The sequence below is a fragment of the Triturus cristatus genome, chromosome 7 (assembly GCF_964204655.1).
Source record: "Triturus cristatus chromosome 7, aTriCri1.1, whole genome shotgun sequence".
Lineage (NCBI taxonomy): Eukaryota > Metazoa > Chordata > Amphibia > Caudata > Salamandridae > Triturus > Triturus cristatus.
In genome coordinates, this window is record NC_140590.1 from 621879013 (window position 1) to 621897576 (window position 18564).

Below are 18564 nucleotides of genomic sequence, written 5' to 3' on the forward strand. Positions count from 1 at the left end.
TATCTGAGTTCAGTAAAAATAAGATGAATAAGGATGGAGCTCTGTGCCATGTCTGCAAACAATGTTTTAATTTGCATGATTCAGATTCAGGGAAGTTTAAATGATTCAGGAAATGTGGAAGTCTTCGTCTGTCAAAAAAATCAAATCCGAATACTAACAGTTAAATATTAAGAATTTAAAACAAACAATGTGTAAAAATGGAGAGCCCAGTTTTCATATAAGCTTGTTACCAGGTATGGAGCATGTTTTTAAGCATAATCACATTTTGAGATATTGATACACACAGAGATGAAGTAATCTGTTCATGAATAAAAAAGCTGGTCAACTGAGAAGACCGTAGCAAGTACATAAGTGTTACGTAGTCAACAATTAATCCTCTAAATCACATCCATACAGGTTGATAAATGCCCAGCCGGGTCTGCACAGATATATACCAATGGTGGACTGCTAAATTTACTTTACTACCTCTCTCTGGTTACTTTTTATCTAAGCTGTTAACTTATTTTGTAACTGTCTCTCATCAATTTTTGCATTGTGTATTGTGCTGTAGAAAGTCAGGAGAAAACAGTTGTAATAGATACTACACCTTAGATCAAAATATAACTGATGTTTGAGAATAATAGTATGTAGCAGTAATAGCATCATACCCATTTGCATAATAAAGAACAAAGACAGCCATAGTCTGCACCATAATACATAGACATTTGAATTGGTGCAAAATGTATAAATATAGCAATGTAATTTCAAATATTTTTCCTGCTAGGACAAAAGGAACAAAGCCAACATTCTTTGCAAATCTTTAAAATGCATTTTATCTAAGTCCTGCAGCTCAATTGCTAATGTAACCAATATTTCTTTGTTTTATAAGTATATGCAGCATAGACCTTTGCTTATGTTGATGATAATGAAATATAATTCAAGGTATTTGCTATGTCCTGCAATGTGAAGGCTCACATATGAGATGCCAAACGGCCTGTGCAGTTGGGTATAGAGATAGGTGAGACACTCCTAGTCAAAGATGCCAAGAGAGTGTGCACTATTTAAAAACTATCATTATTATTATTATTAATTAAATTTGTAAGGCGCAACAGCTACCCAAAAAGGGTTTCCCTAATAAATGTCATCAAACGTTCAGGAGATCCTCCAAGGTCAACCATTTTTGGCTTGGAGCACTTAACAATAAATCCCACAGCCAGTCCAGTTGGAAAGGTAATAGCACCTATGCTGGTTGCCGGTCTTTTGGAATCCATAATAACTTTTTATCTGCACACAACCATAAATTATCAGATTTAGATTCTTACACCATAATTTTGTTCATAGCAAAGAACATATTTGTACCCACAATGGATTTTCATGAAACATTTAATTGGGGTTCCAGTTGATTCTGGTATACCAGTGTTTCATATGCAGGCTGGAAAGTTCTATACCGGAAGGAGAAATATATATTGCATTTTTTTGTGATGGCTCAAGAGCAATTTTACAGAATTGTACGTGCATCAAAACCCTGCCCCTCAATCCTCATTCTAGAGTTACATCAATTGAGGTGGGTAGTCCTCATCTGAAAGCATATACTGTAAAATGGTAGCTTAGGTCCAATACCTAATTTTGGCCTTACTACAGTGTCTCTATTGTGAAATAATGAGATGTGAACGTCATCTCAATTATCTCTAGTATGTACAACTTTCCTGCTAACAAATTTTACAATCTTTTCAAATACTATTGATATCAAGCATGTATTAATAAATAAAATTTTGCAGATGTTTTTTAAATTATATTGTATTTGGGTGTGTATGGGCTCTATTTGTTGTTCTTCACATTGCATAATCCTTGGAGAACACACACACACACTAAATGTTCTTCATTTTAAGCCTTGACGTTTTCTTACAAGATTTAAGCTTATAGATAGTATACCAATGTATTATTAAGAAATGTTTATTTAGAGCACCTTCACATTCATTACAGATGGATGTATAGCTGAGTTGTTTACAATCGGTTTGTACACAGAGTATATTCGTGCTACATTATAATGATGTATCATAGTTTTGTGCAGCACATTTTTTAACTTTAAAATTAACTAAAATAAAATACTTTTTTCTGTATATTTGGTTAGTATAAGCTGCTATAAGGATAACCAGCTGTAAGTATTAGCCATGCATCAAGAGATAGCATCACCATTGTCCATATATCCTATTTTGAGGTAGAGAAAAGTACTTGGCATGCAGTTATCAGCACAAGGACGTGAAGCGGTACAGGGTAATATTTTGTTTGGATAAATATTTCTGCATCCTGCACAGTTATACCACAGGACCTAAATTTGCATTATGAGTAGAAGTTAAAACATGTGTTACCCGATTTTTAAAAGAAGATGGGCTATGATAGGCCTCTCCTTTTGAGGTGGGAGGAATGCTTAAAGCCCTAGGACCACAAAGTTACAGATTGCAAATAATTGCAAAACTGCCTGGCTCTAATACTAATGTAGCAGGAATCCGCATGCACGCCTTGCAAACTATTGCAAATGCTTGGATGAAGGCCTGCATGGGACAGCAGATCTTCACCCTAGCTTTTGAAAATGAAGTGTGCCAGCACTGTGATCACTGTGCCTCCTAGAAACAGGAGTCCCAATGTGACAACAAGTTCCACACTGTGATCCTTACACAGGCCATGGTCTGTGGGACTGATGTCTACACCTCCCCTGTCTGCAGCCTGCACAAGCAGAGTAGAAGGTGTGAAATATGGAACAAACCTTCACTTTGGCAAAGTATAGTGCCCACCCCTGGCAGGTGCTATCCATTCCATTCTTTTTGACTTCAAAAAATGGTCACAAAGTAGTTATGCGTACCTCTGCGAAGTGGAAGGCAGGGCTTTGCCCCTTTGCCTTCCGTGTCCACTTATAGTTCGCAAGGGTCCAAATATCTGCTTTGTGTTCCGTCACTGTGATTACCAACTGCAAGGCATTTTGTGCATTAAGATTTGAGATTCTAAAATCACAAAGACAGTCATACCGGCTATATGAAGGGAAGACTTTTGACAATCAGGCCTGAGTTTTTAATAATCAACAAGAATAAAAAACTTTCCAATGCACTATGCAGCACCAATAATATCACTGCGGCTGCTCCCAACAGTAATGTCGTACCTGACGTGTGATTCTAGGTAAACAAAATAAGGTCACATTAGCCATGTAAACATACTTATTTTCATATTCACAAATCACAGATGGAAACGGCTGATAGCAAACCCAACCTAATATGTTTTCAACATAGAAAATAAATGGTTATTAACATACAAGTTTAACCATCAGAGGCTCGCAGTTTATCAAAAACATACAAATCCTACAACCGAACAAGTACAATTAAAATCAGTGAAATATAAAATAATACATTTAACAGTAGATTTCCAGTTTTGCAACCATCCGCAGATTCATGTGCTGCAATGAACTTTCAATCCTGCATTCGGAAGAGTATAAATTAAGCATTAGCATCCTGTACAGAAAATATGTTGATGAGCTACTGTTACAGTTAATGTTTCTTTCCAACACTGAATCTTGCAAAGACTGGTATCCCATATGCAAACTACACAGCAGTACAATAAAGATAAATTACAGGAGGGCAGAGTAGTGAGCAGCAACTTGCATATTTCTTAAGTGTCACTAGGCAGACATAATCCTAAAGTTCATACAGTAAAGGATACCGAAATAATGTACTGGTACTGCACAGAGAAGTACCTTGTTCAGCTAAAGACACATTACCCGTGAATTGTGCTATTGCAACTTTCCCTCTGGTGGAATGAGCACTAAACCCATGGCTTTGAAGTAACATAAACTGATGCAAGCACAACCAATCGGGCAAAACACTCATTAAAGTTGGCTTTACTTTTAGAACAATAACCAAATACTAAGCAATAGGAACCAGGTAGGCTTAAATTATTTTGCCCTATCCATGTGGTGTCATGCCTCTTTTTCACTTGAGATGTGGAATTCTAAAAGAAACAAAGAAGCTAACGAACTTGGCTTACGTGAAAGGCTGAATCAATATTAGAATGGAGTGATTGATGAATTCGAAGGACATTGCTCCTATGAAATACAGCAAAAGGTTACTCAACAAAAAGCTTCATTATCATTAATGGGAAGTTGTTAATGGCCAAGAGGAAGACGCTATGATAACAAATAAACTTCCTCTGAAATCAACTGGACAATGTTTTGGGAACTAAAAAAAGAACCCTGACCTGAATTGTACCTTCACGAAGAAACGCATGCTCTTGAGGGCACATGCAACTGATATAGGACAGAGTGATGTTCACAGTTCATTCAAACTCATTTTCATTTATCAGCAGGAAAACTCTATTTTTATATCTGTCGCAAGACCTTATCAGAAATGCTCTAGAATCTCTTAATACACAGACAAATCAATCACATAGCCCTTGATTTCCAAAGACAAGCCATTTCCAGCAGGACCACTACATGCCAGTAACACTTAATTGTCATGAAATAACCGGTGAGAAAGCAGATTACACTGAATAGAAAGGGTGGTACATGATTATTTTGACAGACAGCTCGTATGTGAGCTCCATGTCAGTTTAGCCCACTCTAGAATCTAAAGACTGAGTTTTTTAGGCCAACATACTGACTTAAAAAATCCCCAAAGTCTACTTTGCTGGAGGCGTGGATAAAATGCATTAGTATTTTTGGAATAGAAACAGCGCCTCAAGACCCTCACTGTGATTTCCTGCTCTCTATAAATGATAGATTGATTTGATTGACTGATGCACTAGATTATGCTTTCAATATTCCGTGGCTCTCATACATCAACTATACTCTTAAATTGGCATTCTGCTTCCTCTGGGCTCCAGCAGCGTTCTAGAATTTTGTGCTCCAGAAATCCGAGCTTAAGGCCCTTTCACTTGATGTCAGGGCGGAAAAAGGACCTGTTGTTGATGCTAGGAAGCCCATGGTTGTTTCATATCTATTGTATGCCCTCACTGAGGGCTTTCAAACGTACCTGTTCCTGGTGATGAATACCCAACACTGCTTCGTTTTAACAAGGTTGCGGCTGGGTATAGTACATCACCTCGCCACCTTCCCGATCAATAATAACCTGGTATTTTTTCTAAAGTGCGAATTAATCACCCCTAAGGGTCTTAAGGCGCTGGGGGCCATTGGGGAGATAAAGCTAGCTAATGCCCAGAGTCACAGGGTGCTTGTTTAAGCTGCCGCCGGGAATCGAACCTTGAGCCCCATGCTCTTGAGTCAGCCGCCCTGGACGCTGCGCCTCACCTCTCCCACTAATCATTAATCAATGGCAAAAGGCAATGGCACTGTGCTCTTGTGACGGTTCCTCAAAACAGTGCACTCAGCACTTTATGCTATTCTATCAGTTTTATTATGACTTAAGGAAGCACTTTTTGGAACCTATTTTTATTGCGAATGACATTAGGGACCACAATGCCACCATGCGTTTACTGTGAATCATGGAGGCCCCCGTGACATGTTTTAGCATTGCTTCTTATATTTGGGACGCCATATCTACCAAGAAAAGCATTCTTATCAATTGTAGTACTATTTTATGTGTGCATGATGCTAAGCACTATATGAATATTTGAATCTTTTATTGTTCTTAACATTATGATGTACTATATGTTAAACATTTGTCCTTTTATGGCCTTATGTTGATCGTGCCAAACAAAGATTTCAAATCGAATCTAATACAGCTCCAATAACGAAATGGCCTACTCAGGGCAACTACTTTAATATCTTTACACCTTATAAATGAGGTACTAATAAATCCACTTTGTAATTAGTGATTCACCCACCAGGTAACTTTAGAACCTAAATAACAAATCAGCAATATGGTGCACACGTATCAGTGGCATAGATAGGGATGGTGTTCCCTACCATCTTTTGTGCATTATACTGCACAACAATAGTATTGCATCTACCACATCAACATAACCACATTGTCAGGAAAGCCTAAGTAAGAATAATAATGACATACTTACCTTGATGCAATGCTACTGTCAGCTGATATTATTTATTATGATATAATATCATACAACTGAAGGAATATAGACAAATATAATGACAGAAGACAAAAGACAGAAATCACTGACCAATGAATGAATGATCAATAGACCAGACCAATCACTAAGGTGCACATGCATCAAAATAGACAATAGAGATTCTTTAATTGTGATTTTTAAAGATTCGCAATTAAAGATTCGCTATTGCCTATGCATGTAGGAATTACACATTCCTTAATTCCGACACACAAATTGCGAGTCTCAATCAAGGAATTGATTACCATTCATTCCTATGGGCCTACAGGCCCATAGGAATGAATTGGAATTGCATGCGCAATTTGCGAGCACCCTATAGGCACTCATAAATTGTGCATGCAATTTCAAGGGTGCCAAAAAGACACCCTGTTGCACCCCTGAAATTACAATTTATCCACATGTTGTGCACACACATTCCCCAAGGGCATGTGTGTGTAACATGGGACTTTGAAAAATGCCCTTTAGGGCATTTTTCAAAGAAATAGCAAATGACCATCAACTTTAGATTGACAGTAATTTGCGATTCATATTATTTGAAATGGCAATTTTTTTTGGTTTAATGTATTGCATGTAAGGAATTGCAATTTGCGATTCCATAAATGCAATCGCAATTTAAGTAATCCAAATTTTGTGATTCCTTAAATTGCGATTTTTGCATTAGGGATGATGCATCCCAAATGCAAAAATACCAGTCAAATCTCCCAGTTTGCGACCTGTTTCTCTGTTGATGCATGTGGCCCTAAAACGTTGCCTTCGAAATGGTTCAGTCATACAGCACACCCAGGGAATAGCAGTTTAGAACATTTGTAACATGAAAATATTCAATATTGGGGTCCATTAACTTTTTTTGACCCAACAGTTGTTCAGAAACTTTCGACAAATTTTTTCATACTCTGCCTATAGATTCCAAATAGGCGGGCAGCTTGTTGTCTTGTTTTAAGGCAAATTTTTTAATTATTGCATAAGCTGCTTTCTGATCTTGGATTCTTTGCAATGTCCCTGAACAACATTTTACCCTTTGTTCAACAAAATCTCTTGGCTTCTGACTGTGGTGATCTGATAATCTACCACCATTTGTAGAACGTTATTCCCAGCCAAGAAAGAATGCCAGTGTGCTTGAGAATAGTTGGAGTACATTTTCTGTTTCTATCTTATTCATTTGTATCAAATATCACATCTAGACGCGGAATAAATGATCATGAATTAAGTGAGGAAAGGAAGGAAGAGAGGTCGGAGGTGAGGAAGGGTACAGGAAAATTTGGATAAAAACAACAAGTATAGGTCAACTTGGGTGGGGATGGGAGGATGACTTCACCTCTTGAACGAGAAAACAAAGAGGGACAATGAAGATGATCAGAGAAACTTAGAAAATGCACACATTCAAAAAGGCAAGGAAAGTATTGAACGTAAATTATAAAATACAAAGAAATCTCCAGGATGCTCCATTTGCTACTCTGCTGACTGGCTTTCGTCAACCATTACCTTACACAAAAAAGTGAGAAATTCATGGAAACAGATCTATCAAATCCTTTTATCAGGTACATCTTCTTAACGTAGTGATTTGTTAGCATAAGATAAAAGCATTTAGGATACTAAAGTTTCTCCAGAAAAAGATGTCATCTCTGCTTTAATTTTCTCTTGGATCCTGTTCATATCCCTTTTAAAGATTTAACATCCACAGAAACGGACACTTTCCATCAAGTCCAAACTCTAAAATATAAGTTCCATTTAATGGTAAGCCCTATAAGCCATAAGGGGAATAGAAGTCACCAAAATCCACCATAGTTAGCCCACCCACTTAAAATAGGTCTACTATTTGAGCAGCTTGTCCTTTTGCCAGTAACTACAGCAACAATTGCAAATTATCCGACTTTCCCCAATGATAAAATGTAGTTACTTGATGAATATTTGTTGGGTTTATTGTAAGAAACACTCCAAATCTGACCATCCTCCTTAATCTGGTTATATATGCTGGAATTTCTAGCGTGCAGCAGACACCTTGTCTCCCGAGAGGGAACCACCAACCATTGGAAAAAAAAGCTTGGAGGTGAAAAAAGCCTACTTTAATGAGCCAGACTGGGATACAAGTCAAAAAGCCAAGTTTTGAACTTAATGGTGTTGGTTCCAATCTCACCTTAGAACCTTGCACAGAGAAAGATCTTACATCATAACTCAAAGGAACTTTAGAATATGGAGGAGATATTTGGAATTTGAGTGCCTTTTTACCATTAGGGAACAGCACGGAAATGTCTTTGCAAGACACTCTGGACATTTTGGTAAAATCTGAGATGCGTGTAGCATGCTGAATCTGTGCAGTGTACCTATGATGTGAGACCCCTTGAACTGTCCATACTCTGCAACTTCCCTTTGGCTTAACTAGCTGTTATCCCTTTTACCAACTCGGAAGTAGGGGGAGAACTAGGCAGGACAAGAATGAAGATGCTGTCTGTAAAGTGTGGGTATTGTAGGACTGGGTGCAGAGTGGGCTGCAATGTTATCAGGGATTGAAGGTGAATTAGGTCCACCATCTTTAAATCGTGATTAACTTCTGTACTTAATACTTACCCTTCCTTATTCATTATGGTGAGCCAATGTTTGCTCCTTCATACTGATCCTTTTAATCATACATCAGTAGTTCAGGCAGTCCAGTAGTGGACTTCGACCAGTCTTTTGACTGAAGTAGAAGAGGGCAGTAACATTAAACAATAATAAGACTTGACATGCTGCCTCCAATTGTGTAATTGCAGTGTGAATAGTCCCGTACAAAGGGGACATCCTGGCAGAATGGACTCAAAGTGCAGCGTAAATCCCCAATCTATAGTGGCTGAACAACCGCACACTTAAGAATGGCTGGCCCACCATCATGCTTGTTGGAGATACCTCTGTGAAATACTACCATAGACCAGGTAGCGGATTTTCACTTCAAGTAAAGTGTGTACTGTCTCTAAAATGCTGGAAACCATCCCAAGCACAGTAGGGAGATTATGTGGACTCAGACAATATACCACCAATTTTGGAGCTACACTTCCTCAACTAATTGGCTTTACTATGTTTAATACAGCCACAGTTTGGAGAAGCCTCTCCTGGCCTGGTGACGATCTCTGAATTAGGCAGATAATTGAAATCCACTGCCCAAACAAAATCAGGCGTCCTTGTCCTCTCCCTGTGCCACATAACTGGCAAAGAGTTCTAAGTCAATGATATTGTCAACCCCAATGGTGTTTTGGGCTAACATAGTCATTTCGATGTCATTCATCTTTCAACTGTGCCTAGATTTCAAGCATGCATCAATGGATTTCGATAGCTGTTGTTGTTGAAACCACATCCTTTGATACTGTTGAGCAGTAAGATTTTGAGGGCATATTTCATGTTGATTTGTACCTCACAGTCACAGATATCTATCAATAATTTGGCATTTAGATGACACTGAAATGGCCATTTTCTTTTACTAACACCTTTGGTGAACTAGACTAGCTAGCTCTGAATATGAATTTAGCAGGAGGCCTGGAATAAGAAGGATGTATTATTTTCCTTCAGGTGAGCAAAGGTGGTCCTTGACCCCTTCTTTACATGGGAACCTTTAAACTCTATCTCAGCTACATCATGTTAGTTTGAAGACCACTACCTGCTTTGGATATGGAAAGTCCTGCCCAGTTTAAGCAATGTATAGAAGGACGACCGGTACAACGTTTTGTCTAGTCAAATTCATTTGGGAGGGAAAAGCAATGCAGGGGTAAATTACTTGCATACAGCGTTAGGCGAATACAGAAATTTCCACATTATGGTGGAATCTATAAAATCATAACTCCTTTGTGGGCGCTCCGAGGTAGTTTTCTACTTTTTAAGGGGTATGAACACCATTGGGTTGTGTGATATATGAACAAAATTCTATACTAAACATAGTATTCGCTAGAGATTCTTTACGGAGACCTTATGTAGCACCTACAACAACGCCAATATATTTAGAAAGTAAATGTGTGGTCTCATAAGGGATATTACATTTTAAGTTTTCTACTTCAGCATTTCACAGCCACCCCCCTCAAAAAAAGATGGAATTTTCATTGCAGCATATGGATATCTGCCAGAGGAGCTGGAGGAGAAAGTACTACTTTGGCATATTTGTTGCTCACTATTTTATCAACACACTTTTTTATAAGCCATTGACATGCTGGGATACTCACAACAATGAACAATCCAGTAGTATTGACTGGAACACTGATGACATCAAACACTATTTTTTTAAAGTACAAAACTCAAAACATCTAATGTAAACATGTCCATATTTTGCAGCAGGCAATAGAGGAATGCTGCAGGTAAATATGGATAAGCGATAAGCCTGCACATAATGGAGACATGAAAATAGTCTGTTCGGAAGATAGTTGAAAACCTTTGCTTGACGGTCTCCCTTTAGGCTTGGACATTTTTGTGGAACAAATAAGTACACTTCAATATAACAACTTTGAGCCATTTACAATTTTTTCAAAATTGGTAATACTAAAATGCCACATATCACAATGACATTGCCATTCAATTCGTTTTGAACTCTTCTCCTGAATTTGTAACTCAAAGTTATAAAGTTTAAATTATTTAAACAAGTTTATGCATTTTTCCTTAACCTGAACATACTTTCTTTGAGGGAATAGTATAAAACATTATGACACGTTATTCATTTTATAACAAGAACTAACCCTTTGACTAAAATACTAGGACTTTCCAACCAGGATTTGAGAACGAGCATCCAAAATAAAGAGAGTCACATGGCTGATCCAACACCCAATCAAATACAACTTCCCGGTTGTTGGAGCTAATCGTTACTCGGAGTTTAAAGTTTCCTCCTTCATTATTGTTGGAAGGACCTAAATTCACCACTTCCATATCAAATGTGACAGTGGATCCGGAAGAAACAGCTGGCAGCTGGTTAGTCATCTCTTTCCCATTCACAAAAACTGCACCTAAGAAAAAACAAACAATTTTATTTTAGGGGACCTCATTTACAATTAGGTTGTGACCAAAATGCAATCGACGTTCTCTCTGGAGAAGAGCTGTACAGCCACACATCTAAGGATGGAAAAGAGGCATACATTAAATACAAAGGGAATGTATCGCTTCACTAAGTTAACTTTCAATGCTCAAGGATTAAAGAGGACTTGATCATTAGAAACAACTAAAACAACAGGGAAAGATGAAAACAACAAGGAAATGAGGTCTTTCACTGAACACCGTAACAGTGGGAGCAGAAATCAGATACAACCATACAATATGGTAGGTGGCACATCGATATTAGGAGGTAGTTATAAGTGAATACTGGTAAGAATGGAGCGGAAGAGACACTGCAATATGTGTATCCCCATGTTGTGCTTATGCCCGTTAAAGGCCATGGTGGTGTTCTGTCATATGGGTGCAAGCTCCACTTTGCACCTGCTACAGTCTGATGGCAAGAATGCAAGGTTCTCACTCACTCATTGCTTTCGAGCCACTCCTGAATTTGAGCCAATGTGTGTATGTTCTCCCATCTGTGTATGTTCTCCCTCTTGAGTCAGCATTATTGGCACCTCAGACTCTTTGCTTTCTCTTCCCGAGGGTGGATCCAATGACGCACCCAAATAACATAGGAGGAGATCAGTATTATCTGCCTGGCTCCCTGATGAAGGCACTGAGCGGCAGTCCCCAGCGCCCCTGAGCACCCTGGTCGATCCTGCTGTGGGTTTTATTGTTTTTGCCTGTCTGTGCTTTGGCATGGTCCTTGTTCTGTTTTTTGCGCTAATTTCTGATCCGTTTTATTTGACAGTTGTTAAAGCAGCTATTAAAAAGTATTTTTTTGCATTGCGTGTGCCGTTTCTTCCTGCCTTTTGCCGCTCCTGCCCTTCCTCTAGGCCCCTCCCAACTCCTAGGTCTATTTATGCGCGGCCCCTGTGCGCAGCCCTTGACCCTCGTGATCCAGCTCACCGCTTCGTGGCTGTCAATCATTGTCTGCCTGGTTCCTTGACAAAGGTCTAGCGCCCCAGTCCTCAGAGCCCCTGGTTCGATCCCGCTGTGGGGATTACATTGTTTTGTTATTTTTGCCTGTCCTTGTTTCTGAATGTTGGCTTTGCCGGTGTTCTGTTTTCTGCCCTCATTTCTGATCCTTTTTATTTGACTGTTGTTAAATCAGCTATTTAAAACAATTTTTTTTGAGTTGCAAATGCGGTTTCTCCCACCTTTTGCCTCTTCCGCCTCTCTGCAGGCTCCTCCCATCTCTCAGGACTATTTATGGCGTCAGTGGCAAAGGCAAGCCTGTCTGCGACCGTCTGCCTGGACCGTGTCAAGCACAGGGGCGTAACACATGCCCCCGCATCCCCAGCTGCAAGGGGCCCCCTCAGCACAGTAATCAGGTCTGAGCGCTCCGGATAAAATCCGGAGCGGGGGCCCCTCCCTGGACATTGCAGGGGGGCCCCTTAAACTTTCGTTACACCACTGGTCAAGCACCAGAACCCCTAGACTTTCCTCCCCAGAAAGCTACAACACCGCAGACCTCGGACACCCCAGGTCTCAGACCCACCAACACCCACTGCCACAAATCTCTGTGTACTGCCAAAGGACTGTTATCGGGCCGACACTACTGCCTCACCTTCAGCAACGAAGCCAGCAACTACACCCCAGAGACTCTGCAAACGTGGCTGCATTTGCTAAACTGACAGAAACCAGCACAACACAACTCCAATGCATCATAATCAAAACACCGTCTCTAGGTAAACACTCCACAGAGATCTGGGACACTATCTAATCCATCACGTCATCTTCCTCACAGAAACCTGGCTAAAACCTGCCTCCACACCAGACATCGCCACCACCATACCCGCAGGCTACAAGATAACACACTGAGAGCAAACCAGCAACCACAGAGGTGGAATCGCCATTATCCACAAGGACACCATCCGCCGCACTATTTCCCAAGGCAACCAAATCCCAATTTTGGATCAGATCAACTTTCAACTACACACAGACGGAAAAACTACCATCAGAGGCACCTTTATTTACAGACCTCTAGGACCCTACCATAGCTTCTGCAACGACATCCTGGACACCATTGCCCGCTCACAACTGACTCGGAGCACTACATGTTCCTTGGGGACCTCAATTTCCACCTTCACTACTCCAGCGACGCCAACACAACTGATCTCCTGGTAAGCATGAACACCATCAGCCTCAAGTAGATTGTCTCCAACCCAGCTCACATCATATGAAACACGCTCGACACCATCTTCACCTCCAGCGAGTCAGATACAACCACACCACTCAACTCACCTGACTGACCACTACAGCATCCAATTCCCTGTCGCAGGACCCACCCACTCCGACACTATACCACCCAGATCCATGTGCAGAGACTGGAAAAAGATACCAGAAGGCGAGTGGAACGAAACTCTCCACTCCCACCTCTCAGACTCCACACACGGCCCAGAACAAGCACAAAAACCTTTCAGTGGATCACAGAATGCGCCGACACCATCGTCCCAGTCAAGACAGTCAAAGGCAAAGGACCAGCCAGAAGATCTAGCTGTTTCATCGAGGAACTGCACTCCTCCAAATGCAACTGCTGGCAACTGGAAAAGAAGTGGTGCATCAGCAAAAAAAAATGGAAGACCCTACCGCCTCCAGGACCGCACTCAACCGCTTGATAGAAACCAATAAGAACACCTTGGCAGACCATATTGAAGCCAGCACAAACCACAGCAAAGAACTCTTCGCCATTGTGAAGGAGTTCTCCAGTCCCACAGCCACAGAGAACAACAGTACTCCCTCCCAGGAACCATGCAACAAACTTGCTGAGTTTTTCCACATCGCTGCCGACAGCTTCAACTAGCTCACAACCGTGTACTCAATCCCCGAACATCTACTCACCCATTAGAACACACTCACTATACAATACACAATCTCTATCATGAGCACCCACGGACCCATGCCCCACTATGTCTTCAACCTAAGTACCAAGACAATCAGCGATGAGCTCAGAAAGGTCCTGAACACCTCCATTACCACGGCCACCTTCCCACAAAACTGGAAACACATCAAAGTGAGATGAGGCCTCTCCTGAAGAAACAGTCAGCCGACCCAATCAAATCAAAGAACTACCGGCCCATCTCTCTTCTCCCCTACCCAGCAAAATTCCTTGAGAAAGCAATCAACCAACAACTCACCCAACACCTAAAAGACCACAACCTCCTGGACCCCTCCCAATCAGATGTAGAGCTAACAACAGCACCGAGACAGCCCTGATGGAGCAACCAAAAACATCAGAGCCCTCACTGACTGAGGAGAAACGGCTGCTCTCATTCTCCTAGGCCTGTCTGCCGCATTCAACACCACCCCCCACCACATCCTGATCAGCAGACTTCACCAAATAAGGATCCAGGTGGACACTTCACTCCAGCTATTGAGAAAGCAACTCAAGACCTGGTTGTTCGAATGATCACATGACCACGAAGCAGATAATACTTATCCAGTGCCTCTAGACCCTGGTGGGTGATTTGCCACACTTTATTAATAAATGACAATTGTATCCATATCAAAACTCTGGGGAAATTAGAATGAATAATGTGTTGATTTAGTTTACACTTTATACCTAATGATACCTAAAAGTAACAAATCTGATAACATAATTTGTCAAGCTTGTGGGTATGCGTGGCCACCATCATTTCACTTTAGTTAAATAAATTATCTAGGTGCACATCAATTGCAGGTATTACACATAAATGAACTGGCGAGTCACTAATAATACAGGCAACATTAATTGAAATTAAAGATTTTTAAGCCAAGTATGTGGTTGCCAATTGGTCACTCAAAATGGTTCTCCTTTTCTTAGTGCTCATGGCTATTTTCAAGCAGCGCTATAGGTGGGTTATCCGAGGATCTGAAGCATAACAGATTATCAAGATATTCATGTCAATTTAATCTACATGGAAATAATTTACATAAGGTTGTCCGGAAAATCATCAATATCAAACAAAAAGGGGGACGGGGGGCTAAAAAGAGGTCCAGTACCCCTGCTCCCAAGACAAAATAGGACAATGCTGCGTGGTAGCTGTTCCTGTGGTGCTAAATCACAGGTTGTAAAAGAGGTGGGGGGGGGGGGGGAGAATTGAAAGGGATCTTCCTAATTAGGAAGTGGTGCCGCCCTCACACACCTGTGAAGGTGTCGCTTCATTTTCTGGCTCTGCTCCTCGTGGGGTTAGTGCTGCAATACCCCATCAGCCCCTCAAGAGGGCTCTTTAGCAGAGATCTTTTTAGAGAAAGCCATTATGGTTATATTTTAATCAAGGGTCCCCGCGGTAGAGTTAAAAGGTGTATGTAAATTGTGAGCTACTCGTAATGGAAACATGCAATCTACCAGTGTGTGTGGGTCTGGGTCGACATATTTCACGTCTAAGTGGTCCAGGAGGGATCTGTGGCATTTCATTACGACCAAAACAAGTTGGAGGCAATCCCTACCCTTAATCTGGGTTATGTGGGGGTATTTTGTGTCTCGTGGGGTATTCTCTGATACCACCACAAACATAAGTGGGTCACAGAGGTACCTAGTAGTCAAATGTCCAAAGGGAGTATGAATTTTCAACGCTTTAATTAGAAATAAAATGCACCTTGGGCAGACAGACGGAAGGGTAGGTCTATGCGCCATACACAGAGACTATCCCCATCTATGCAGCAGCACAGTCTCGGTCCTTTGCCCTGACCCATGGTACATTTTACGAGAAGCTCACTATCTACATACACTTTTTAACCCTACCGTGGGGACCCCGGATTACAATACAACATTGAGATACCCCTCAGTTAGTTTTAATTCACTACCACAACCCCCTCATGCTCTTTTTTCTCCACACACCTGCACTCACTATCCTGTCCAGAAAATCAGACATGGATCGGGCCCTCCTAGACCAACTATGGGCAACATTTAACGTATGGAAATGTTCTTCTAGTAAAAGTGTATCCTAAAGTGGTGCGTACTGTGAAGTCAAATTAAGCAGAATTTCCTTACCATTTGTACTAATGCACACTGCCTTGTCCCGCTGTAACGATTCATATCCAGTCAGCTTCTCTACACACACGCCAATGCTGTCTCTCTTATCAGTCTGACCAATGGTTTCAATTCTGTAAGGAAAAAAATCCTGGTTTACATTCTGTATTTTAAAAGATACAGAAAGGGTATCGAGGATTACTGTTCAAAGCAAATTAAGTAAAACTCGTACTTGTATGGCTATCACACAAATGTTTTCCCTAAACAGGACTTTGTTTCCTTTTGACCAAAGATAGTAATGCCAGAATGACGGCCAGAGGCACTGTTCTTCACAATTTTACCTGTAATTGGTTTCTTCTGACTTGGTGAAGATATGGATTTCTCTCCCTTTTCAACTTGAATGCTTGCTACTGAAATTTAGAAAACTCCTAACGACTTGACTGTATACTCTCTAGTGCTCTACCTTTATTACCCATTCTAGGGGCTGTCATCCTGATGTTATTAAACAGCATCAAAATGCTTTGGTATACAGCCAAGACAAATAAAGTTAACATAACATAATATAGTTGGTCATTCATGCTATTGGCGAGTCTTAAAATGATCAAGAAAAAGTGGGATTTCTTTATATTCTAAGCATTTATATTCACCACTCATCTTGAATTACAGATGTAGAATTCACTAATAGTATTATAAGGGAAAACTAAACCCTGTGGAGTGGTGCATTTATATGCTTTTTTGTTTTAGGGAAGCATATTTTCTACAGACTGGAGGCTCTTGGTGTAACATATGAAATCTGCAGAGGCAGTGTCAGTCATATGACTCCAAAACGGACACTCTCATTCAGGGTTTGATCCACTTCCCATCTCGGAGCCAACGCTGAATGTTACTGATGGATTCCTTTTTACAACAACCCAATGATGAAGAATCGTCAGAAGAGGTATAAACATACAGATGAATATAGTTGGTGTAAAGAACTGCAGGTTGAGAGCATGGCCAAGAGGCCTACTCTGCACCCCCGTAAGTCCAAAGTACCACTCACCACCTTTCCCTGGGGGTGTGGGAGATCTTCGGCGTCCGATGCAGCAGACCACGCCGAGCATGGCCTAGTGACCCTCTCCAGCTGTCTTCCAGTTCCCCCCAGGTGGTGGGGGGCATCTGATGTGGCGACTTAATAGAGTTCTCGTTCAGGGGCCTTGCATTTTGCATCATCCACGAGACACTGACCGCCTCGGGGCCTCACCAGGGGCTTAACACAAGCCCCCGCAGCCCCCCGTGCTCCAGGGGCGCCTGACACCGGCCGGGGACACCTGGCGGGGTCGTGGACACATCAGATGCCCCCCACCACCTGGGGGAACTGGACGACAGCTGGAGAGGGTCACTAGGCCATGCTCGGCGTGGTCTGCTGCATCGGACGCCGAAGATCTCCCACACCCCCAGGGAAAGGTGGTGAGTGGTGCTTTGGACTTACGGGGGTGCAGCGTAGGCAGCCCCTGTTCTCATACCCCAACCGTACGAACACCTGGGGCCTTGGGCGGAGCGGAGGAAAGAGCAGGACGAGAGGTGTGAGGCCTGAATTGTTCACCAAGCATAGTGGGCCCGCCCTAGCTTACGGCGCATTAGCCTCTGCAGCAGAGCCACACAGCGCAGTCAGCCTCTATAGATTACTGGGCACTGTCCCTGCCCAGGTGGTGAGGCCTGGGCAGACTAGTATAGGGAGGTTCCCTGTAGGCTTCGGCCTCCCTGTCTGCTCCTGCAGCAGGGGCCTGCTTTGCCATAATCCGTTAGACATGGACTCGCTATCCCAGTTGGGGGTAGGACTCCTGGGCGCCTGATCAGCCACCTGAGCTTGAAGCACTATGGGGGCGGGGCATGGAAGGGGTAAGACTGCTTATGCCTACCCAGCCAGGAAAAGAGTTTGGGGGTATGGCGAGTCTCCACCTACAGACACATGTCCCACCTGAAGTGCCCGGTCATCTCCCCATGGCCCCCAGCGCTTCAAGGTGGCACAAACGCTCGCTCTGATGGAGAGATACAAGACCAGCCCCCTTGAGAGTGGAGATCCAGCTGATGGCGCACAGCAGTCTGGGGTCGTCCTCTGGCAGCCCCTCCCTTGGACTTCCCTGTGATGATAGAGCCCATATTCGAGCACTTGTCAGAAAAGATAGACTTGATAATTTCTGTGATAGAAAGCACCAGATTGGAACTGTAAAACAAATTGGACGCAGTTGTGATTGAATTGGGGCTCCTTTGAGAGAACATTCTGACCGTCCACTTTGTTTCCCAGTTATGCTCTGACTTTCTGACAGAGTGAAAATCACGGAATCGGCCATTCATGATCTCCAACCCAAGACGCCCCCCCCCACAACCAGATCCCAAATCTTATGGACAAGATCAGATACCTTGAAAACAAGGTTGTACCTGAGGAGGGCCACTCCCAGTGTAACAATGTCCGCACTGTGGGGCACCCTAAAAATGTAGAGGGTGCCAATCCCACTACTTTTGTAGTAAATTGGATCTCCACACAT

At 42.0% G+C, this 18564-nt stretch overlaps 1 protein-coding gene across 1 annotated transcript in view; it reads right to left on the reverse strand.

The window, feature by feature from the left end:
- Positions 1-6977: 6977 nt before the first annotated feature.
- The window catches only part of CRLF3 (cytokine receptor like factor 3), a 242802-nt gene continuing 231215 nt past the window's right edge, over positions 6978-18564 (reverse strand). The window contains exons 7-8 of the mRNA XM_085617194.1: positions 16061-16173; positions 6978-11000 (exon numbers count right to left, since the gene is read on the reverse strand). Coding sequence (XP_085473320.1) covers positions 10744-11000; positions 16061-16173 — 370 coding nt within the window. The 3' untranslated portion in view covers positions 6978-10743. The remainder of the gene's footprint in view (positions 11001-16060; positions 16174-18564) is intronic.